The 24,708-nt window shown below is 42.3% G+C and overlaps 2 protein-coding genes across 6 annotated transcripts in view; both read left to right on the top strand.

Moving 5' to 3' along the window:
- Positions 1–14,994, top strand: part of XPOT (exportin for tRNA) — a 36,167-nt gene extending 21,173 nt beyond the window's left edge. For 4 of the 5 annotated variants that reach the window (XM_046672902.1, XM_046672926.1, XM_046672917.1 and 1 more), the window contains 7 exons: positions 9–247; positions 1,159–1,444; positions 2,960–3,149; positions 3,696–3,812; positions 3,982–4,097; positions 4,789–4,836; positions 9,024–9,200. In XM_046672902.1, the coding sequence (XP_046528858.1) occupies positions 9–247; positions 1,159–1,444; positions 2,960–3,149; positions 3,696–3,812; positions 3,982–4,097; positions 4,789–4,836; positions 9,024–9,185 (1,158 nt within the window). In that variant the 3' untranslated portion in view covers positions 9,186–9,200. Of the gene's footprint in view, positions 1–8; positions 248–1,158; positions 1,445–2,959; positions 3,150–3,695; positions 3,813–3,981; positions 4,098–4,788; positions 4,837–9,023; positions 9,201–9,765; positions 9,838–11,925; positions 11,983–14,390 lie in introns of those variants that run through there. The other variant, XM_046672935.1, reaches the window with a different exon arrangement.
- A 2,618-nt stretch (positions 14,995–17,612) lies between these two features.
- TBK1 (TANK binding kinase 1) overlaps positions 17,613–24,708 on the top strand; it is a 41,145-nt gene continuing 34,049 nt past the window's right edge. The window contains exons 1-3 of the mRNA XM_046676966.1: positions 17,613–17,768; positions 20,122–20,239; positions 24,392–24,532. Of these exons, the coding sequence (XP_046532922.1) occupies positions 20,153–20,239; positions 24,392–24,532 (228 nt within the window). The 5' untranslated portion in view covers positions 17,613–17,768; positions 20,122–20,152. The remainder of the gene's footprint in view (positions 17,769–20,121; positions 20,240–24,391; positions 24,533–24,708) is intronic.

Below are 24,708 nucleotides of genomic sequence, written 5' to 3'. Positions count from 1 at the left end.
CCTTTTAGGAGAATGGTTACCAGTCTCTGCTGAGCAGCGATGATCAGCTCTTTATTTATGAGACAGCTGGAGTGCTGATTGTTAACAGTGAGTACCCAGCAGAGCGGAAGCAAGCGTTAATGAGGAATCTGTTGACTCCACTCATGGAGAAGTTTAAAATTCTGTTAGAAAAACTGATGCTGGCACAAGACGAAGAAAGACAGGCGTCTCTGGCTGACTGTCTCAATCATGCTGTTGGATTTGCCAGGTGAGTGTGATTGCAGCTAAAACTGTAAGGTGATCGTCTCTACACACACACAACCATTTACTTGGATCTCTTAGAATTGGGCACACATATCCATGTTTACGAAACTGGATTGTCCAGAGAATTATCTAAACATTCCTTTTCTAAATTCAGTGAATTAGAATATTTCGCTGAAGAAGGGAATAGATCACATAACATTTGGCATTTCTGGATTGACAGCTATCTAAAGACCTTAACTCCTCTGGCTTCTTTGGTATAAATTGATGGTGTGTTTAAGGGGATGAGCTGAAGTGTTTATTTACCAATGACGTGTTAGGACGTCTTGGATCGTCCTGGTACGTTAAAGAGCAGGTCCTGAGGCTTCTTTTTAGCTGTTGCATTGTGTCCTGAAGACCACCCAAGCTGCTGGTTTTCTCTCCCCATACTTTTTACCGGCAAACAATAACAGCATGAAAGTTATATTGATTGCTAATTCGAAGCTATATAGAGAAACTGCTTCACAGGAGACTTCAGTGCAAAAGCTAATACTAGAGGTTGTATAAATAACTTGATTCTGTATTTAAATGGGTAGTTTGCAGATCGTCTAGCACAGCCTAGTCATTGTAAGTAGATTTTTTATTCTCTTTTCTACATACTCTATCAGTGGGATTTTAGTAAAACATTGAAGTGGACTCACATTAGAGGAATTGTATTAACTATATCTCATTAATTTAATTTGTGCCCTTTCTGGTAACTGGAAGCAATAATTTACAAATAACCATATTAGCATAAAGATGGATGTAATTGTGATATGGAAAATAAAGAATTGGCTGCTTCGTTTTGTCAGTTTTGTAATTTGTTGTGCATTGTTTTGGATTACTCCGTAAAACTTTTAAAGAATAAACTAAAATTACTTACCTGATTGGCTTATATAGTCGAACCAGCAAAGCTTTCAGCAACAAGCAGACTGTGAAACAATGTGGCTGTTCCGAAGTTTATCTGGACTGTTTACAGACATTCCTGCCAGCACTCAGTTGTCCCTTACAAAAGGATGTTCTCAGAAGTGGAGTCCGCACTTTCCTCCATCGCATGATTATCTGCCTAGAGGAAGAAGTTCTTCCCTTCATCCCATCTGCGTCAGAACACATGCTCAAAGACTGCGAAGCGAAAGACCTCCAGGAGCTCATTCCTCTCATCAACCAGATCACAGCCAAATTCAAGGTACCACAGACCTTCAGAGCTCGGAATCTCCCGACCCAAAGATCAGATGTACTTATCTTTAGATATATTTTGTCATTTGCCCATTGGTATTTTTAAAATATGAGTTACCTGAGGGCATGGATCATGTGTATTTCTGTCATCCCCAGAGTCTACAACACTGCCTGACACACAGACGTTTTAATAAAAACAGACCTTACCTATTCTGTGCAGCAGAAGAAAATGCTTAGTCTGGTGCTTTTGCTTTAGAAAAGCAAATAAAGCAGCATTGAGTAGTAAATATCTAAAGAGATAAAAAAAAGGAAAAAAAGGCATCGTAATTTGGGTGCCCAAGCAGGAATTTAAAAGTAATTCAGTGTACTCAAGTCAGTTTTATATACAGCAAAATTTAAGCCAAGTATAAGCTGGCTAGTAAACATGGCTAACACTTAGTGCTGTCTATCTTCAAAATCTGTTCTAAGCATGTTCTTATACATTAGTTTATTTGACCCTTGTAACAACCCTTGGAGATAGGTATTATATTTTATAGATGAGGAAATTGAGAGCCAGCCCTGATGGCCTAGTGGTTAAAGTTTGGCGCACTCTGCTTCGGTGGCCCGGGTTCGGTTCCTGGCCTAGAACCACCCCAGTCGTCTGTCAGTAGCCATGCTGTGGTGGTGGCTCACACGGAAGAACTAGAAGGACTTAGGACTAGAATGTGCAGCTGTGCACTGGGGCTTTGGGGAGGAAAATAAATAAATAAAAAGAGGAAGATTGGCAGCTGACGTTAGCTCAGGGCAGATCTTTCCCAGGGGAAAAAAAAGTAGCCAAAAATTCTTCCTTTAAAAAAAAAGAAGGAAATTGAGACACAGAAGAGTTAAGAAATTGGCCCACGGGCATGTAAAGCCTGAGAGCTCAGTCACATAAAATTCATTTATAATTTAGCAATAGAATTTATTTCTTGGGAATTTAAATTTGAAAATAATCCATGGCGATATTTGATTGTGAAATATGTCTGACTCGCTATTATTTTAACTTGAATCTTGAACTCTAGGAAATGGGTTCAACTTAACAATCCTGAGGCTGTCAATAATGTTTATGGTATGTAGATTTTGTTTTAACATTGATATTTGCTAACTACATTATGTAAATAGATATTCTAAATATTAGGGAAAGGCTGTATGTAAAACACGTTTTTCTTTATTTTTTTTACTTTTTACTTTTCACTTATTTTTTTTGAAGAAGATTAGCCCTGAGCTAACTACTGCCAATCCTCTTCTTTTTGCTGAGGAAGACTGGCCCTGAGCTAACATCATGCCCATCTTCCTCTATACTTGGGATGCCTACTGCAGCATGGCTTGCCAAGCGGTGCCATGTCCACACCTGGGATCTGAACCAGCGAACCCCGGGCCACAGAAGGAGAATGTGCGCACTTAACCACTGTGCCACCGGGCCAGCCCCAAAGATATTTTTTCTAAGATTCATATTAATAATTTCCTACTCATTTCCAAAGTGGTGATGGTTGTTTCTTACCTTCAGGTACAGGTATCCCCATTTTTACAGCAAATGTTCATGCCTCTGCTCCATGCCATTTTTGAAGTGCTGCTGCGACCAGCGGAGGACAACGACCAGTCTGCTGCCCTGGAGAAGCAGATGCTGCGGAGGAGCTACTTTGCCTTCCTGCAGACAGTCACGGGCAGTGGGATGAGCGAAGTCATAGCAAATCAAGGTCGGGCTGAAGGCGGCGCCCGAGGGGTCTGCTCAGGTCCTTGTCCCGGTTACACATCTGTGTGAGCAAGAGCCACTGAAGGGAACACTGAACGTCTGAAGCGGTCACGTGTTGGCCCCTAGGATGACAGTTTTTCTTCTCAGGGCGGGAGGCACATTCTCGCAGGGGATCTTGAAGTTCGTTTGTATTCAGTTCTTTTTCCTGAGGCAGTGTTCTTTCATTGGTCCCTTATAGCGTGGCGGCTGCTCGCTATGACTGACCTGACAATTGAGTCTTACTGGCCAATTTGCCATTTTAAATGGAAAATAAATGGGACTGTGTATCTCAACAAAGAAATTTGCTATATAGGAAATCCAGGGGGCAAGATAACAAGAGAATGTGATTTTTCCAAGTTTTATGCTTAGTATTTAGGAGCTGAGTTAATGAAAATTAGGGGGTCTTATCAGCTCTGTAAATGCTTTTGTCTTGTTACTGTGTATGAAGTGAGAGCCTTGGGTTGCCTTCTAGTTCTTTTTGAAATTGAACTCAAGGTTTTTCCCTCTCCAGGCGCAGAGAATGTGGAAAGAGTACTGGTGACTGTCATTCAGGGAGCCGTCGAGTATCCAGATCCAATTGCCCAGAAAACCTGCTTCATCATCCTCTCCAAGCTGGTGGAACTCTGGGGTAAGGGGATGGGTTTTAAACTTCATTCCCCAGCCTGTTTGCTAAGACTCTTAGAGATGAAACGGGACCCTGGCCCTCACGTGGACGTGAGCTGGGAGTTGACGTTCCCTAGTAATGAATTAATTGGCTTGTTTTTAATACGAGATGAAAATTTGAATTCTCTCGACAGGAGGGGAAGATGGACCGGTGGGATTCGCTGATTTCGTCTATAAGCACATTGTCCCCGCGTGTTTCCTGGCACCTCTAAAACAGACCTTTGACCTGGCAGATGCACAGACAGTATTGGTAAGCACCCAGGAATCTCTGTTTCCCGCGTGTAGATCTCATGTGTTCTAACTCACAATTTCTTCTTTAATGTCAGGCTGACTATGTTAGGTTTCATTGTCTTTTTATTAAATAATTTCAAATTAGGATTCATTTTTTAAAGGTTGATGTTACTTTCTGGACCTTTTGTGGATTCTTAGTGAATCCTGATGCTAAAGTTGAATGTATAAAATCCAGCTCTTTCAATATTAACAACCAAGACTTTTTGGGACCATGAAGGTGTACATAATATAAACATTCTTTAGAGCTCAATTGAGTTATTAGTTTCCTTTTACTACTTTCATTCTAAAACTTGGGCTTACTGTTTTTTTTCTAACCATTAAGAGTAACTTTCTCTTTCTCCTACAATAGTTTCCCCAAATATCATCTTCCAAACACTGAATGTCAAGCAGCTACCCTTTACTCTCTTCCCCATGACCTTGTCAAAGCTAGATTTCGTAATTATAATTTACTACTTTAAGACAGCATTTCCTATTTGTCTGTTTTTTTCATTTTCTGCCCAACCCACTTATGCTATCTGCCTAATACCTTTCCTTCCCCCATGCCTTCTTTGGAGGTAAATGTTAAGGAGCCGTGGCTAGGGAAATAAAGAGAAAGGTTGGATCAGTAACCGAGAATTGACTCTGTTAAAAATTAAACTTGTTTTTCCCAGGCTCTGTCCGAGTGTGCAGTGACACTGAAGACAATTCATCTCAAACGGGTGAGCTTTGGACTTGGGCCCCATCGTCTTCTCCTCACGTACATTCGTTATGGTTTTGATTGTTTGACTCATCTCGTTCTTGAAAGCTGTAAAAGTTAATTGACTTCAGTTCTGACTTTTTTGGATGTGACAGAGAGGTTGAGTGAAAGTAGCAGTATCCATTATTGTCCTTCAGGTTTTGGGTAACAAGGTTAAAATATGTGTTTGTTTGGGTTTGACAAAGAATGTGAAAAATCTTAACCAGAATTTCACCATCTAGTAGACTCCTCACAGCCAGGTTTCTCCAACTCAGCATTACGAGTAGTTAGAGGACTTCACTACTTTAGAGTGTTCTGTTTTCCTTGTCAGTCTGATAATTTGTATAAATCCTAAGTGATTAGGGGCTAAATCTAGTTGGTATGTTGCTTGCCTTATACAGTATTTTTTTTTAAGTCAAATTGATTGCCAACATTTAAAAATGAGGTACTTTTTTTTTAAACAAAAATTTATATCTCCAACTTCTCTCAAAGCCAGGATGCCAACACAGGACTGGCATTCCCACAGAGCTGCAGACAGCTCCCCTCACCCCTAAAAAAAGCTTGAGCTCCCGGTCACCACTCTCCATTCAGCCCGCTCCCTCAGTTGAACTTGAGTTTTTGATTCTGATGGGGATTTGAAGCGTTTTCAGTTCAGCCGCATCTTCTCCATGCCTCCTGTGTGCTAGGGGTATGTTTTTTGGGGCTGTGGGCAGCAGGGGAGCTCTATAAAGATGAATAAAAAATCCTCCAATATTTGTAAAGAGCTTAGAATCAGGGGACGCCAGTCATAAGCAACTCGATGGGATGGGTTAAGTAAGTACTTTAATAGAGAGAGATCAAATTAATCCATCTGTATTAAATGTAATATTATGAGAGATGAATGAGCAGTTTTGCCTATGAGGCCAATCTAAGAAAGCCATTGAGAAAGAGGTCATTTTTTTTTTCTTTTTTTTGATAAACCTTAAAACAAATGTAGATTCATCGGACTGACAAAGAGGAGCTGGCCTTGTGGGCAGTCGAGCAGGTGTATAAAGACAGGCCAGCTGCCTCCTCGTGGGTTTGGTAGAAGACAGTGGTACCCTGTTTAGGGAAAGTTTGGAGGCAGAAGTCATAGCTGAAAACTGAAGTGGGACTAGGTGTGTTAGATGTGCAAAGCTGGGCAGTCAGTAAGCAGTGGAGTTAGAATTTAGCATAGCTAGACGCGAAAACTGTCGAGAGCAGTTGGGAATATGGGTGTGAAGCAGTTAGGACTAAACGCTGATTTTGGAGGCCTCGCTGTGTAGTTGGTCAAGGTGAAGTGGTAGGAATGAGTGAGACTTTCTGAGACCAGGACAGAAGGAGACTTGGCTACAGCCAGAATCAGGAGAAAGTTAAAAGTAGAATAGAGGTGTGAAAGCTAAGGGAAGAGAGACGAGAGAGGAGATTGGGTGATGATGTTGGATGCTCGCGAGTTGTGGAGGAAGAAAAACAAGAAACAGGAAGAACAGTGTGTATGGTTCAGAAGTATTTGTCTTGTCCTTAGAAGCTCTCATTTAGACATCCACAGAATTTAATCCAACAGAATATTCTGTTTGAAAAAGTTTTGTTTCATTGTTCTATTTTCTCATTTATTCACTTGACTGACTTCCTCTTGAGGTACAAGTTTACTTTTCCTGATTAAAAAAAACTGTACTCCACTTTTCTTTTTTATTGAGGTCATAATAGTTTATAACATTGTGAAATTTCAGTTGTACATTATTATTTGTCTTTCACCATATATATGTGCCCCTTTACCCTCCATGTTCATGCCCCAATCCTCTTCCCCTCTGGTAACCACTAATCTGTTCTCTTTGTCCATGTGTTAATCTTCCACATATGAGTGAAATCATACCGTGTTTGTCTTTCTCTGTCTGGCTTATTTCGCTTAACATAATACCCTCAAGGTCCATCCATGTAGTTGCAAATGGGATGATTTTGTCCTTTTTTATGGCTGAGTAGTTTTCTATCATGTACATACACACACCCACATCTTCTTTATCCATTCATCAGTCGATGGGCACTTGGGTTGCTTCCACATCCTGGCTATAGTGAATAATGCTGCATTGAACATAGGGGTGCATAAGTCTCTTTGAATTGTTGATTTCAAGTTGTTTGGATAAATACCCGGTCTTGGGTTAGCTGGGTCATATGGTATTTCTATTTTTAACTTTTTGAGAAATCTCCATACTGTTTTCCATACGGGCTTCACCACTTTGCATTCCCACCAGCAGTGTATGAGGGTTCCCAGTTCACAATGTCTCAAACATTTGTTGTTTTTTTGTCTTGGTAATTATAGCCATTCTAACAGGTATAAGGCAATATCTCATTGTAGTTTTGATTTGCATTTCCCTATTGAATAGTGATGTTGAACATCTTTTCATGAACCTGTCGGTCATCTGTATATCTTTGGAAAAATGTCTGTTCATTTCCTCTGCCCATTTTTTGACTGGATTTTTCATTTTTTTGTTGTTGAGTTGTATGAGTTCTTTAGATATTTTGGAGATTAACGCCTTGTCAGATATATGATTTGCAAATATTTTCTCCCAGTTGGTGGGTCATCTTTTCATTTTGTTCCTGGTTTCCTCTGCCTTGCAGAAGCTCTTTAGTCTGATGAAGTCCCATTTGTTTATTTTTTCCTTTTGTTTCCTCTGTCCAAGTAGACATGTCATTTGAAAAGATCCTTCTAAGACTGATGTCAAAGAGTGTACTGCCTGTATTTTCTTCTAGGAGTTTTATAAGGGTTTCACATCTTAACCCTCAAATCTTTAATCTGTTTTGAGTTAATTTTTGTGTATGGTGAATGATAATGTTCTACTTTCTTTCTTTTGCATGTGGCTGTCTAGTTTTCCCAACACCATTTATTGAAGACACTATCTTTTCTCCATTGTATGTTCTTGGCTCCTTTGTTGAAGATTAACTGTCCAGAGATCTGTGAATTTCTTTCTGGGCTTTCAGTTCAGTTCAACTGATCTGTGTGCCTATTTTTGTGCCAGTTTTGATTACTGTAGCTTTGTAGTGTATTTTGAAATCAGGGATTATGATACCTCCAGCTTTGTTCTTTTTTCTCAGGATTGCCTTAGCAATTCGGGGTCTTTGGTTGCCCCATATGAATTTTAGGATTCTTTGTTCTGTTTCTGTGAAGAATGTCATTGGGATTCTGATTGGGATTGCATTGAATCTGTAGATTGCTTTAGGTTCTATGGACGTTTTAACTATGTTTATTCTTCCAATCCATGTGCATGGAATATCATTCCATTTCTTCATGTCATTGATTTCTTTCAATAATGTCTTATAGTTGTCATTATATAAGTCTTTCACCTCCTTGTTAAATTTATTCCTAGATATTTTATTCTTTTTGTTGCGACTGTAAATGGGATTGTATTCTTGAGTTCTCTTTCTGTTAGTTCGTTATTAGTGTATAGAAATGCAACTGATTCTTGTAAGTTGATTTTGTACCCTGCAACTTTGCTCTTGCTGATTGTTGATTATTTCTAATAGATTCCCAATGGATTCTTTAGGGTTTCCTATGTACTCCATTTTTAAGTGCCAACAGTGGGGTTATACAAGATGGTAAGCAGTGTGTGGCAGTTAAGTACAGGGAGACTAACTAAAGAAAGAAGTAGAAAGCATCTGAGCAACAGTGGCAAACAATGCCATGTTACCTCCCTCAATGAGCAACAGGTTTCCTTTGAAGGGTCATTAAATTGTGATCTAGATCCCTTGGGTTAGAGAGCAGAAGGTAAAGAGGAAGCATAGAGAAATGCTTTGATTCCAGAGCAGTAAAATTAAACAGGAAATCTAGGTGTTCGGGCACGGAAGTGCACTGAGGAGACACGGAATGATTTCATTTTGATGCCTGTTAACTTTCAGTGGGACCAGGTTGCGGTGATCAACATATTAAAGCCTTTAAGTCAGGTTCAAGTTTGAAAGTGAAATTAGATTTTTTTTCTCCGAAGTATTAGATTTATTACATTTGCCTGAGGCCACCCTCTCAGAAACACACACCTATAAGAAAACCATTTTCAAATTGTATCCTAAGTGCCTTTGTAGCTGCTGAGCAGTGGGAGTTTGGGGGTTAGTTTGTGGAATTCTTCCCCTTTCCCTCCACTAAGCTTACCCCAAAAACCCACAGAAAACTATTATGGTTTTTAGCATCTAGAAGTACTAGACGATGCCGTGAAGAGCAATGGTTTTAGAAGTCCGGGGACCTGCTTTTTGTACAGATTCTGTCCGCAGCAGACTGTGCAGATCGCTGTGTCTTTCCAGGCTTGGCTTCCTCACCTGGCGGCTAAATTCCTGTCCCTGGTACGTTGAACAGGAAGAGGGAGTTGTGCTTTCACTGCAACTGTCTCCTAACCTGTCATCTTGATCTTTCTTGCTGGTGCTTTAGTTTCTAAAGATGGTCATTATCCTGGCACGGCCCGAAGGCTTCTCTTCCTGCACGCACAGACACCCTGTAGCCCACCCAGTGGGGGACCGACCAGGAGCACCTTGCTGTCTCCTTTCAGTGCATGGAAGGCTCTGGCATCGTGACCTTCTGCGTTTAGAAGATTGTTTCATTTTTAGCTCCACTTAAAACTAAGTAATGTTAACACATGATGAATGCTAAGAGCTGTTCTAAAAGCTTTACCTTTCTTAGCTCATCCAATTCTCGCAGTTATTCCGTTTTTCAGATGAGGGCACTGAGGCTCAGAGAGGTTCAATAACTTGCCCAAGTTACCAGAAATTTGCCAGAGCCAGGCTTCAAACCAAAGCAGTCTGGCTCCAGAGTCTGTGTTCTTAATCACAATACCGTATTGTATTTAAAGTATGTATAGTTGTTCCAGTTTGTGTTTAAGCATTATTAATGTCAAGGAAGAAAATAATTTAGTTATAATTATCTTTCCATTTTCAGGGCCCAGAATGTGTTCAGTATCTTCAACAAGAATACCTGCCTTCCTTGCAAGTAGCTCCAGAGATAATCCAGGTCAGAGCTGTCCCAGTGTGTTTGCCTCTTCATTTAATTAAAGAAATATGACTATGTGGTTCAGTCTAAATGTGACTGAAGAAAGCCAAACTGTGTTCAACTGGATGTCTTACTACATGTAGCGTAGCAAGGATCCAGACTTCAGGGGGACTGTGTAACTGAATGGGAACAAACTGCATTTTTATTTTCATTAAGCTTTAGCAGAAATTTAATTTCCTACCATCGTGTAGGTGACAAATCACAGTAGTATTTGCATGGCCTGTGAGTTTGTCAACAATAGAAATCACAGATATTTTCATATCACATTTGTTGTTCCAGAGATCTTGAAATATTGTTTCTACTCATCAATATTTTGAAATTATGAGTTATTAAGATATGCCACTGGACCTTGTTAACTGTCTTATTATTCTACCACGTATCGGAAGTGTTTTTGATAACCAGAATTCATTATAATTGGTTTTCTTTGTAATCCTATGTAATATAAATGCATTTCAAAAAACATTCTAAAAGCAGTCCAGTAGCCGCCCCCAAGACAGCCAAAGAGGACTGGCACACGAGCCCCTGTTCTGAAGGTCTGTGCCAGGCAGTTCATTTTACATGTGCCAGGCTTAGCAGTACTTAATGTATAAATCTGAAACTATTTTGAGGTAAGTGACTAGAGAGCTATCTTATACTTTTGCACTGTTAAAAAGGTCACTTTTATAATGACATTCAGTTATCCTCTTGGCATATAGTTATCCAGACTTCTTGTCCAATAGCACATAGATCTAATGAGGTATCAAAGTTTTGATTAAAACTAGAGTAAGAATCTCTTGCATAGATTCTAAGAATTGCTTCTTAATCAACAGTGTTTTATGATGCTGTTTTATAAGAGGCATTGAAAAAGTTAAATAAAAAATAGGATAGATCTCACGTAAGAGTAATCATAAAACTCTTTTAGGAGCTGGCCCAGTGGCATAGTGGTTAAGTTCCCACGCTCTGCTTCGGCGGCCCCGGGTTCGCAGGTTTAGATCTGGGGTGCGGACCTAGCATTGCTCGTCAAGCCATGCTGTGGTAGCATCCCACATAAAATGGAGGAAGATTGGCAAAGATGTTAGCTCAGTGACAAGCTTCCTCACACAAAAAGAGGAAGGTTGGCAACAGATCTTAGCTCAGGGCCAATCCTCACACAAAAAAAATAAATTAAAAAAAAAACAAAACTCTTTTTTCTGAATAGCTAATATTCTCCCAGACTTCTAAGTGAAGCAAAATTATTATATTTCTACCTAATAATTTGATTATAAAAGATAAGGATCCCCAGTTTTCCCTTTTTCATATGCCTTCTGACAAAACTTTTGGCAGAGCTGTATTGAAGAGAATGTTCTCTTCTTTTGGTCTGGCTCTGCTTAATTAGCCCTCGTAGTAGGGAGAACAGCCATAGCAATGTAGCTTTTGTCCTACTCGCCCTGGGGGGCTTTGGGGAGAAGGAAATAAACAGGAAGATTGGCAACAGATGTTAGCTCAGGGTCAATCTTGAAGGAAAAAAAAAAAGAGAATACAGATCTTCCTCTACTTAGAATGGGGTTACATCTGCATAAACCTGTTGTAAGGTGAAAATAACGTAAGTGGAAAATGCATTTAATACACCTAACCTATCAAACATCATAGCTTAGCCTAGCCCACCTTCAGCATGCTGAGCACTCTTACATGAGCCTACAGTTGAGCAAAATCGTCTACACAAAGCGTTTTATACAATAAAGTGTTGAATGTCTCATGTGTTGACTACTTTACTGAAAGTGAAAACCAGCATGGTGAATGGGCACCAGATGGTCGTTTACCCTGTGATCACTGTGCTGACTGGGGCCTGTGGCTTAAACTGCTGCTGCCCGGCATCCTGAGAGAGTGTCGTCCTGCATTTTACTAGCCTAGAAAAAGATCCCAATTCAAAATTCAAAGTATGGTTTCTGCTGAACATGTATCAATTTTGAACCATTGTAAAGTCAAAAAATCGTAAGTCAAACCAAGTAAGTTGGGGGGCGTCTGTACTGTGGATTTAAATTATGATAAATTTAATACACATGGATTCACTCTCTTCTCTCTCCTCCCCAGGAGTTTTGTCAAGCGCTTCAGCAGCCTGATGCTAAAGTTTTTAAAAACTACTTAAAGGTGGGTATTTGAAAAATTACGTATCTTGATACAGATTAGGTAGTGTTTCAGAGCCAAGAAAGAATACCTATTACAGGATACTGTGTCCTACAGGTATCTGTAGGATACACGTATTACAGGATACCGTAGTTTGACCAGTTCTTACTTATTTGGGGATCGCTTTGCTCTAAATTAACCCTCTATAAGAATCTGTAGTTACAGACATTCTACTTCAGTTTCCCATGAGGCCCCTTTCAACTGAGCACCTACAAGGATCATAGAGAGTCAGATTGGCACACTGCATGTGCGTCTGAGCACATACTGGTGTGGAATGCCCATTTTCTTCTACAGTTTTGTGATATAATGAAATAGGAACTAGAGGATTGGGGCAACAGCTGATGTTTAAGAACAGTTGCCCATGTTGAGTTGAAAGGAAGGAGCTAAAAATGTAAAGACAGAAGTATAACTTCCTTGGCCGTATCCCACCTTGAAGCTTTGGAATTGTAAAACAGACAAAAAGTAGAATCCTCAGATTTGGCCATCAAGGCTGTTTTTACATTCATAAAAATCAGTGAATTTAAAAAAACCCTCCGAGTTGGCAAGAAGTACCAAATGTTTATTTGATATTCATATTTACACTGAAATCGGAGACAGCACTCCTTGGCCTCACCTGGGTAGCCAGTCATCCAACACGCCCTGACTGCCTTTGATGGACCAGGTCCTGTGCCACCTGCTGCACATAACAGCAGGAGGGGCTTCCCTGTCCACAAAGAGCTTGTGTTCTGGAAATGAAATTACAGTGTGACAGGACGAGGAACTGTTCTTTATTTTCACTTTATTACATTCGTTCAACAAATTTGAGGGCAAAGCACTGTGCTGAATTTCTTAGCAGCAGGTGACTTAACGAATGGCTACCTGGTTCTTTTGCCCAAAGCATTCAGTAGAAGTCATAAGTTCAGGGGCTTTGCCGAGTGACTAAGTGTGCCATCGTTTGACTTGGGTTCTACCATCTTCCCGTGTCAGTTTTTTCCCCAAGTAGTAGTTTATCAGCTTAAACTGTGAGAAGAATATTGTGTTACCCTTTATCATTGGGAACTCTCCCCACTCGTGTTCCCCCATAAAAGCTAAGTGCCTGTGGAGGTGCCGTCTGTTCCATAACTGACCAATCAAATGGATTAAAGGACTCAAAAAATTGTAACTCTCTGTTAGAGCTATCTGTAAAGGCAGATCTGGTACATTGTAGCAGGCTTGGGCTCCACACATGAGTTCATCCGAACAGCGTTTATTAAAAAGTCTTCCTTCCCAGCCCAGCTCGTCTCCAGTGATAGCGTTATTCTTCTAGTTGGAAAAAATGAAGTTCCTTCTTCTGTGCCCCGCTCTTCCTACCTATTGATCCTTAGATGCTGCTGATTCTCTCCTCCCTCTCTCTCCCTTTCTGTCTCTCCTGCCGTTTCTTTGGTGTAGGCTTATGTTGTCTCACTTTGTTCCCACTTCCCTGGTTCTGTCCAAGCTGATGTGTTGGAAAACATCCACTTCTCTGAAATTCATTCCCCTTCCTCATAATCTTCATAAACCTACTGTTGACTCAAAACGAGTTTGTGTTTCTTAGTTTGGCCTTCAGGGTTTTTTGTCATATCCTCATCTCAGACTGCCTTCCTGGTTTCTCTTGCAGGAATCATCATTGCTATTTTGGGTGTTCTTCAAAAATTTTGCCTTATTAGCAACTCTCCTCCTTTATCAATTCTACCCATTTTTCTACGCTTACCTCGAGCATGGACAGCCTCCTTGTAAGGCTTTCCTTTGCTCATATGTGATCGTTCTTTTGTCTCCACTTAGTCACAGATTAACAAAGTGTCCAGCCTCTGGGAGCTAGGGCTATGATGATGAATACAGCCTTGTCCTTGTGCGTGCTGCCACCGCGTACTCTTCCTAGTGCTCACTTCACACGTACCCAAGTGTGGAATTGGGCTGGTGCCCGGCACAGCCACCGGCCTACTTGTTCATAGTCTCAAATGTTGCATTGGAAGTATTTTTTTATAATCAAATAAATAGTAAATTCCTTAAGGGAGAACAACTGCTATGTTTAGCTTTGACTCGTTTGTTTCCTCCTCAAAATTTAATTTCCCAGCATTAACTTTGACAGTAGTGCCGGTCAGCAAAAAGGTGTCAAGAGCATGTCTTCCTCTGACCACTCGAATCCCATAGTATTGGAGGTAATACCATATTTTCACTAGTTTCCCAACTGAGTAATCAAATTGTCCAGAAGAGAAAGTTCTTAATTGGTATTTTGTATGAGTTTATGAAGTATGTTTTGGATACCTGTTTTATTTTCCAAAGAGTGACTGGCACTCAGTAACTCGGCGCCGTTCTTAGGTGAAAGGTGGGATCTTCTGACATCAGTGCTAATGGTGCTCACACTTCATTTACAGGTCTTCTTCCAGAGAGCAAAGCCCTGAGGACTGGATCTCCGGTGCCTACTTCATGATCAGGACTTCCAGTTAATCGTTTATACGGAAGCAATTTTTGTGTGCCATTCACACTGGTCTTTTTAACATTGCTTTGAGCTTATTGCAGTATATGTATTGGGATTTTGCTGTACAATGGATGTAATTTTCCCTAAATACAGGTATGTGACAACAAGAGAAGTTGCTTATATGCAGTTCAAATTGTTCTATATTAAAAATGCTGTTAAAAGCTACAGCAGAGTTATCCTAGTACCTTTACCCCTTTACTTGAAACTTTAAGTCCTTTATAAAGACCATAGCAAGAAAACAGTGTACCTTTTTTTAAATTGCTGAATATAAAATGTTTGGAAATTTTAATTTTCTTTTATGTGTACATACTCATAAAGTATGGAGGGAATACAGCAAATCAAAACTAACTTTTTGTAGATAGCCATTACATTACTTTAAACTGTTACAACGCCAGTGTGTATTCTACGAAAGAGACTGGTTTCATAAATTAACTGATTTAAGGGTAGGTGCCGGTGTTAAACATTTTTTATAAAAAATAAATTTTACGTAGTGAAATCTACAAAGTCTGTTTTGGAATTATTATAAATACTTTAGCCTTATTCTCTCATCTTCTCTCTTCCTGATTTCCCATTTAAAGGATTGCGCATACAAGCATATGGATGATGTATTTGATTATGCTCCTAAAAGGTGATATGCACCTTAGTTCTGTTAAATAGAATCTTTTCAAATGTACTAGAAGAAGCCTGTGCGAATCTGTCGATAGAATAGTAAAAACTGAATTCTTTTCCTAACTCTTCGAAGATTTAGTTAGGGCACAAGGTATCTATATGTTTATGATGCTTGTAAGAAGTACCTTCCCCTGACTTCCCCCATTTTTATTCATGACTATGTAAGAAAGCAAGAGGAAAAATAATCGTATCAGTAATAGTATTGGGAAATTTAAAAAGGAAGGACAAAACTGAGCAGCAGAATTACCGCAGTCATTTAAGTTTAAATTCTAAAAGCCCAAGGAAGACTATAGGGGAGGGTGGGTATTGTTTAACCTTTGGCCCCTGTGGCTTCACAGGTGGGCTTTAGCGGTCTATAAACTCCCTGAATTGTATTCTAAATTGTGCACATAAATCTTTTCCTGGGGTTAATTCTAGAAGAGATTTTAAACATTTTTCCTTACATCGCAGAATAAAGGTACATACTAAACTAAGTTGACAGGTAATTGTAAAAATAGGTCAGTGGAATGTATATTATACTTTAATAGGAACGTTTTTAAAAACAGGTAAGTGAAAGCTGAGTTTCTCTAAGTTCCCCTGTACTGTGGAAGAGCTAAATTGCTTCTATTGCCATGCACTAATTGTTCCGAGTTACTGATGAATTGCACAGCATAGTGGTGAAGGGCTTAGACAGGCTTTGGATCCAGATTAAGTAGGTTTAAATAACAGTTCTGCCAGTAACTGGCTTTAGAACCTTAAGCAAGTTAAATAACTCCTCCCTGCCCTAGTTTTCCCATCTGTAAAATGTGGGAAATAATGGTAGCTACTTCATAACTGAGAGTTCACTAAGTTAAACATGAAAAGAGCTTATTACAGGACCTGTGCGTGAAGCTTGATGTCAGCTATGGTTGCTGTACTATTAATTCCATATATGTAAAGGTGACACTTTTTCCCCTGGCTTTTTAAAGCCCTTGAGAAGATTCACATGTGTTCAGAGGTAAGAGAAATCAGGAAATGGAAATTATGAGTCTGTAATAAAAATTGAACTTCCTGTTACATAGTCACATATAATAGTTGCCATCTCATTCCCTGAGGTTGCCAGAGCACTTTACTTAGGGAGGACCACAGCAATTAGGAAACTGTTCCATCATGAATCACCTTATTTGTATTGTACTTCGTCTCCAAGAGCAAGCACCCAAATAATTGTCTGAAGGGTGAATCTCACCTGTTAACAGGTAAGATCACTGAGGCAGAAAACTTAGGGATTTGTGTGACTTGACTATGGAACCACAAGGGTTTGGTGAGGCCTGGCCTAGTTCTGGGCCTAACAGTTTATTTAAATCTTAAATGCTAACATTAACTGGTTCACAAATGGCCTGACCGTTGAACAAGTACTGTGGTATTTCAGCGTGCATCTCTCGTTAGGTGGTAAACGTGTGAATCAAGGCCTCTGGCTCAGCTGGCACATTTTCTCCCGTGCAACTGAGCTGCGGGTTTTACTGTCCTCAGGAACTTGTCTTCGCATTAGACACGGGAGAACTGAAATTGTTTGGAAATAGACGCAGTGAACAGATTTGTTGTTAGAAGCGCTTCCATCACTTAAGCATTGTTTCAATGTCTAACAAAGTAACTTCCTTTGTAACTAGGCATTCCAGCGGCTTTTCTCTCTATTGCGCATATGATACAAAAGGCTTAGAGAGGGACAAAAAACAAAAAACCTTGCTTGGAGTCAGGACTTGGCGGGGAGAGCTGGGACTGCCCCCCAGGCCTGTCCCGTTGGAAAGGCTCTGCTCGCCGCTCCGCCGCGGGCCCCGCTGCATCGCTGGTCGCCGTTCTCTCCGGGGAAGAACGCCCGTCCTCTTCCTGCCCCGACACGGGGCCTCGGTCGACCGGCAGGAGTCGCCGTCCTCCCGTCCAGAAGGGCGGCAGCGCCGCCGACGGGCAGCAGGACCGCTCCAGGCGCAGCCCAGCGCTCTGAGCGGCGCGGCCCCTGCGGGCGCCGATGTCCGTCCTCAAGTTCCCCGGGACTGCCATTTCCCGCAACCCCGCCTGCGGGAGCGAACCGAGCGCGCGCGCCCCCACCAAGGACTTCCCGTCGGAATTATTCGGAGGCGTCATCTGGCTCCCCGGCAGCCCACGTGGTCTTCAGATCTATCAGTCCCCCGGGCCAGGTCATTCCCCAGGGTCGGCCCTCGCGCGTCCAGCGTCCTGCGCACCTGCGGTCCCTGGACCGTTCGTCACCACGCGTCCTGGGTGGCCTTCCTCGCAGCCCCCGCTCCGCCCCGCCTTCGCTAGCGGCGACGCGGCGGGATCTGCGGCCGTGGGAATCGGCACCCGCGTCCGTGGCTCCGCCCGTCTCCGCCCGCAGAGTCAGGGTCAGGCCGAGGGTGTGGCCGGGCGGCCCCCCGGACACGCCCGCTCCGCGCCCTCGCCCGCAGGCCGGGCGGCCGCCGCCGCAGCGCTGGCCCGGCCGGGGCGGGGGCTGGGCCGGGCGTGCGCACGCGCACCGCACCCGCGCGCCGCCGTGGTCACGTGGCCCCGCCGGGGCTCGGGAAGCCGGAAGTGTCCCGAGGCGCCAGGAGGCCGGTGCCCGCTGGGGTGCTGCGGAGCGCCGGGACCCCGCGCGGTGAGTCGGCGCGGGCGGAGGGGCCGGGGGCGGGCGCGCGGGCCGAGCCGGGCCGGGCCGGGGCCGCGCCCGCCCCCGCGGGAAACGGTGCTGAGTCAGAGCGGAGCGGGGGCGGGGCTCGCCAGGGCCGAACGCACGGGACCCTGGGGGGCGGGCGCTCCCCGGAGCCCGCGCGTCCCGAGCGGGCGGTGTGGGGGCGTCCTGGCCCCTCGGCGGACCCCCGGCCGCCGCCCTCCGCCCGGGCCCTCCCGACTCCCAGGGCGCTGCGGGCAGAAAGGATGTGCCCTCGCCGGGCTGGGGACGGGCGTGCTGACCACCCGGGTCCGCGCGGCGGCACGATCGCAGCTCTTAAATCGATCGATTGGTTTTCCGGATGAGTGAAAAGGGACGTTTCCTTAGGGTTAGTGGTGATAGCGGCGGGGCTTGGCTCACCGGAAGCTGTAAGCTGAAGACGTCTTTAATATTCACATAGATGATGCAAATTCCCAAACGTTTTTCAGGCGGGGGGGAATGGCTTACAGGTTTATTTTCCATTTCCCAGGTGTTTTCAGTAGGTGGCCTCGAAACAAGTTCTATGCAGTAATTGTCCAATGCATAACCAAAGACCGAGTTCCTTCGCTCTAGAACACTGAATATAATATATAACATCTGTGTAACAAATGATTCACATAGTGGTAGAGTTTGGAAATCTTGGAACTTTGTTCGTGTGCCATGTCACCAGACCTTTTTTCTTCTGTGAACGTATAGTGACTTTCGTTTTGGACGATATAAGGAAGTAGACGTAAGGCAGGGTCAGCAGGAACCTACTTGTTGAGCGCCTCCTATACCGTGTCAGAATTTCGAGAGGATGTATATCGCAGCACCTTGTGCGCGTGCTGAGTCATGTTTTGGCACGCTGTTGTGGGGTTATTGGAAGATAGTTTCAAAAAACGTTTCCCCTGATCATTGTGAAACCATAGTTTTGTATCTGCATATAGAGAGCACATATCTTAGCAGATGAATGTTTATATCGTCCACTAGGTACCGATGGGTACCAAATGATACTATTTGCCGTTTACAGTTATCTCAAACAGCAAAGTTACATTAATTGGAGAAGGTTTTTCATTATTGAAAAATATTTGAAAATATTATTGAAAAGATATTTGAGATGTTTGTGGTCACTTCAGTAGCTGACAAGTGTAAATATATGTTCCAGATTTTGAAAAAGAAATCTTATTTTTATTGCTTATTTCCAGTAAGTTGCTGTATGTAAAATTCCTATGTGAGTAGTAAAATTCTGTAAGTATGTCTTAGTATATCAAAGATTGGTGAAATTTAGACCCCTGGCCGTTCTTTGTGTTCCTAACCCTGCTTGGAATACTGACAGTCACTAGTTCATCACTGAATACCTAGTCCGTTCTAACTTACTGTGAAGGAATATTAAGGTCTCTTTTACTCTGACGTTACAGTAGGTTAAAGGTGGCACGGTGGGACAAATGTTTGTGCTATTTAGTATACGTACCTCATTTTTATTCCAACATGGAGCTCAAATATTTCTAATATCCTTATAGTTGTATAGCTTTTTAGTATTAAAGGACCAGGGTAGCGGTGATGCTTTTTTTGGTATATATAGACTTTATATTTAGAGCAGTTTTAGGTTCGCAGCAAAATTGAGCAGAGGGTATAGAGATTTTTCCCTGTGTCTCCTGCCCCACTCATGCATAAGCTTCCCTTGCTCATTTTTTTAAGACTTGGTGATATATACTTGGTATGTATATTTATATACTTGGAGGTTGGAGAAACGATCCTTAAGTTAATTTCGGAAAGGTTAGTGACCTTCCAGGAATAACGATTTTGCACCTTTCCGTTATGATTGTCAGGCTCCGTGCAAACGAAATTTTAAGTTCGGAAAGTGTGATTCTGTGGCAACAGTTGTTCTTGTTAGTGTTGCCCTGCCCCTGAAGGCAACAGAGTAATTTTGTGTATATTTCTGTTATATTTTACATTATTACTTTATTTTAGAACACTTGAAAATGTTGCTTAGTCTTTCCAAACAGTTGAAGGAGGTAAGTAGCCGGTATCACTCTCTTTGCCAAAGACAAAATTAGAAGGGAAATAGATATTTTTTCAGGCCTGCGATGAGTGAATTAAGATGAGTATATAAGATGGCATTGGTTAATGTTTGTCAGAGCCCACACAGCCTGTTAGCCTTAGATATTACTGGAAACTTAGATTTTTACATTGAACTGTTGGTATACTTCGATTTGGTAATAAATAATGGGTGATCTTACTGGAGACTAAAAATAGCTAGCATTTGTTTCTTAAATGTGTTATTCTCTTCGAATAAACAGGCACATTTTTTCTTTTCTCTTAGTGTAACAAGAGGACCGCCTGCCCAAGCCGAGATGCAGAGCACTTCTAATCACCTCTGGCTCTTGTCGGATATTTTAGGCCAAGGAGCTACTGCAAATGTCTTTCGAGGAAGACATAAGGTTGGTGCAGAGAAACTGTGAAGGCTTGTTATCGCTGTGTATGTACCTTTCAGAGAGGCACACTTGTACTAAAATGCGAGGCCTGGTGGTTTTGATGATTTTGTCTAACGGGAATACCTGTTTTTGTGGTTGTTTAAGGTATGGCTTGTGTCAGGGGCACTGATAGCTACCCAGTGGCGCCAGAGGTTATGTGTTGGGGAGTGGAGAAAAACAAGAGGTTGGTTGAAACAGGAAGTGGGAACGATTAGTGTTGTGACTTCTGATTCTTTCCCCTCCTGGCCCTCCCGTGGTGAGTGATGTCACTCACAGAAGTTCAGTGTGGCAGTGATTTGGGGTAGCGGGGAGTAGAGGAGGCGGAGGTGTGTTTGGAGGGGAACCCACAGATGATTCTGGTATGCTTTCCTGAGGCTCCATGCCCCCAGTACAGCAGTGTCCTACAAGCTAGATTGGAGTACAATGAGGTTATCAGTAAGGGGTGCAGGTTTAAAAGACTGTGCTGATATGAGGTAATCAGAGTTTGTTAGTGGAAGTGAGACTAGAAAAGGGCTAATCCCAGAGGCACTTCACGGACCAAAAAGATTTTGTGTTAGTTTCTATATTGGAGGATGAAATTAAAGATAATTAAAATAATTTAAAATAAACTAAATTAACATAAGTACAGTATACAACTGTGTGCTAGGGGGTTTGGGGGAGAAGAAGAAATAAAAGATGATTGGCAACAGATGTCAGCTCAGGTGCCAATCTTTTAAAAAAAAAATTAAGACCATTAAAGTTTCTGTTCTGGGAAGGAAGCTGGAAAAATAGTGGAATAAAAAATCATTTTATAAGGCAAATAGTCATCCTCTAATTTTTCAGCACTGTGAATTTGTTTTGAGCTAATGATGTTTGGAGCCCCCTAAATTCTTATTTTCAGAAACAGGAGCTCTAAACGTTCTGTAAGGAGGAGTTCCTTCCTGTTTTCCTGTAGCCTTGAGCTTGCCGGGCAGGGCCGTCCGTGACAATGAGATGGGCGTCGAGGGAGGAGGGCTGTTTCCTCTGGGGAAGGATTATGACCATTGACAGCCTCTGTGGCTCATAGAGGAGGAATCAGAAGTGTCATCGGACAGCTTTTAGCTTTTGTTCCTCCCCTCTGGTTCTAGAATTGTCCACAAGTTCTGGATCCTTGATTAAATTCATTGTCATCAACCTTGGATATTCCTGTCCTAGAAATTGTTTTTGTTTTGTGCCCTGTGCCAAGAAGAAGAGAAAACGGGTGACAACACAGGATTTAGCAGTGAGAATAAACGCATCTGACTGGGCTTCTGTTTTACTGGGGCCCAGATTACCGTAACTAGCTGTAATCATCGCTTGGTTTGTGTCGGGCGCTGTGGTGGACCTGGGGACTATAACTACAAGTAATATGCCCTTCCTGCCCACAGACAGTCTGGGTTTAGCAGCAGGGTGGCATTGGAAGGGACCTAAGAGGGAAGCTGATGGAATGACAGGTAGTCAGTAGCCGTAGAGAGGGGTAAGGCGTATTTGAAGTGCCTGGCAGCAGTAAATGATTCACATATTCTGGTCTTCTTTCCTTGCTTAGACACCCAGTGTCCTTCATGTCAGTGCTTACATGTAACACGTGCTCTGTAAACATTTGTTGAATGAAAGAGTAAATGAATGAATGAGGGCAGAGTAGACTGCCCTACTAGAACCTGAAGTTCTTCCGAGGAAACAAAAATGTGCTTTATCCAGTAGGGTTTGAAAGCCGAGAACAGAGATTTGAGAGGCATAAGAATTGGCCTAAAAGATTGCTGAGACCCAGGTTAGTATTCGGTCCCTAACAGTCTTCCCAGGGATGTGTTTCGAGAAACCATGCTTGTTCTCAGTGACATCAATTTCAAGGGTTTAGGACTATACCCAAAAAGTCCTGCTTGCCCTTAATAACTGTTTAAGGGTTTTTACCATGATATTGGCTAAACCTTTTTATGTTATTACTTAGAATGACCAGGTCCCTAAGTTTACTATCTGTTGTTCAAAGTGTATTAGTAGTCTCCCCTTGTCTGCACTTTCAGTTACCCACAGTCAACCGTGGTCTAGAAATATTAAATGAGTGAGAGAGAGAAGGAGAGAGGCCACATTCGTCTAACTTACTGCAGTGTATTGTTATAATTGTTCTGTTTTATTATTAGTTATTGTTAATCTCTTACTGTGCCTAATTTATAAATTAAACGTTATCATAGCGGTGTATGAAAAAAACATATATGCAGGGTTTGGTACTATCCGCAGTCTCAGGCATCCACTAGGGATCTTGGAACATATCCCCTGGGGATAAGGGGGGACGACAGTATCTACTTAATCCATCTCTTTTCCATTAAGTTGCATTTAGCTACTGATGTGGGTAGATGGGTATGAATGTGTGTGATAACCATGGTGAAGTTAAAGGGAAGAGAGCTGTAGGAAGGAAATGTTGATGTGCATGTGTTGTGTGTGTCTGTGTGTGTGTGTGTAGATGCCCATGTAGATCTCTAAATATTATTCGTATCTGCTTTGACTTAGGGCCAGTGAATGCTAGGTGACTGTGCAGTTGAAACAAGGGCAAAGAGTATCTTGCACGTAGCCCAGTAATCTCACAGGTGTAATGGAGACAGCAGAAGTTTGGGAAATGCTGGCCTTGATCACGGTGGGAACGTTGCAGCCGTGTACCATGTTCCCTACTTGCTCCTCTGTTAGGATTCTTCTCATTTTAGACCAAGTTTGAGACAAGTGTCCTCAAGAAAAGTCTCTCTGTTGGGTGGTATAGATTTGGCAGTGTCCTCACCCTGGCTGAACAAATGGAAAAACAGTGTAATTGAGCTGTAGTTAAACTGTTGTTCTGTTTTCGTATTGTCTGAAAACGTCAGTGGCTCTTTTCCTCTGGAAAGAACGTGTCTGTATTTGCTGTGGGGGGTGGGGCGGGAGGGAGGAGTGGTCACATTGCACAGATGGCGGGTCTTCAAATCGTGATCTTGAAGCGTGAGACCGGGAAGGAGTTCAGTGGGTTTAGGAAGAAGATCCCAAGATTCCGAGGTCGAGAGGAGGAGGCTGGTGGCTGTGAGTGGTGGGTCTGTGTGGAGAGCTGTGGAGAGGGCTTCTGAGGAAGACCACCGCAGAGCTCCCGACAGACACAGAGCCATGAACTGCTGTTATGCAGGAGGTGCTGGAACCCTAAGCTCAAAGAGGAAATGATCTTTCCACTCACTCCAGGGAAGGTCAGCCTTGGATTACGGGAAAAGTAAGATGAAACTCAGAATCTGGGCTGAGCGAGTGGAAGGAGGTGGGAGGGTCTGGAAGAGAGCCTGAAAGTGAGCTTCAGATGAAGAACACGAGGATGTGCCATTGACCTGGACCTAAGCGTGTCTTTTGTGCCTCTGGGGTTCCCTCCCAGCTCCGGCTGTGCGTTGTGATTGTGTGTGTGATCTCCTTCAGTATGCCATGAGAGGGAGAATGGGCGTGCTACAGTACATCGGTAGAGAAAAGCCATCGTCTTTGGTCCTCTAGACATGGTCTGTGAGGCGACAGTCTGCGCTGCTTCTTCAGGTGAAGTTGCAGAAAGTCCCCAAGGTGCGTGGAGCAGCCCGGCGAGGTCAGCCCGCTTCAGCCTCCTCTCCGCTCCCACTTCCGCACGCGCCTTATCGCAGCTGGGGAAGAGGTCCGAAGGTTTTAATTGCAGTACTTTGAGGTTCTAACTTAAAGTTTCACATGTGGAACATACTTTTCAATCTCTCTTTTCCTGTTTTGATTAATCTAAATCTCTTAGGCCCTGGAGAAGCCCTTGTGAGTTTCACTTTCTATTTCTTAGAATATCTTTCACATTCCGGGCTGTTAGAGCTCTTATCTTCTGATGTGGAAATGACTGTCTGCCACATGTATCGTAGTAGAAGCTTTATTTGTAATACGAAAGAAAATAGCCTTTTCTGCGTTCCAAAGCATACAATTTGAAAGCAATATTGAGCAGTTGATTGATTGATTTTAGCTTTTAAAAAAAGTCAGGGGTGCTAGTACAAATTACCTGTGCTTAAGAATATTCAGCGTGTTTTATAAGAAAGCTAGATTGCTATAGCTGCTTCTCATGGCACCGTTTTATCTTCTTCATGGTATTGTAAATAAATAAAACCTTTCTCTCTATTCTTTTTTTAGAAAACTGGTGACTTGTTTGCTATCAAAGTGTTTAATAACATAAGCTTCCTTCGTCCAGTGGATGTTCAAATGAGAGAATTTGAAGTGTTAAAAAAACTCAATCACAAAAATATTGTCAAATTATTTGCTATTGAAGAGGAGGTAAGTAGTGAAGCTTTAGTTAATTTTGATACATTTATTATAGTTATTACAATTCAGGAGAAATAATCTGACATAAAACATTGTTTTATAAACAGTGAGTTTTTTTAAATGTGAAAATTAGGGCTCATACAACCAAATATTCTGTTCTGTAAGGTTTTTGAATAGACATACAATGG

This window comes from Equus quagga, chromosome 1, assembly GCF_021613505.1.
Source record: "Equus quagga isolate Etosha38 chromosome 1, UCLA_HA_Equagga_1.0, whole genome shotgun sequence".
Lineage (NCBI taxonomy): Eukaryota > Metazoa > Chordata > Mammalia > Perissodactyla > Equidae > Equus > Equus quagga.
This window is presented reverse-complemented; position numbering and strand designations above follow the sequence as displayed.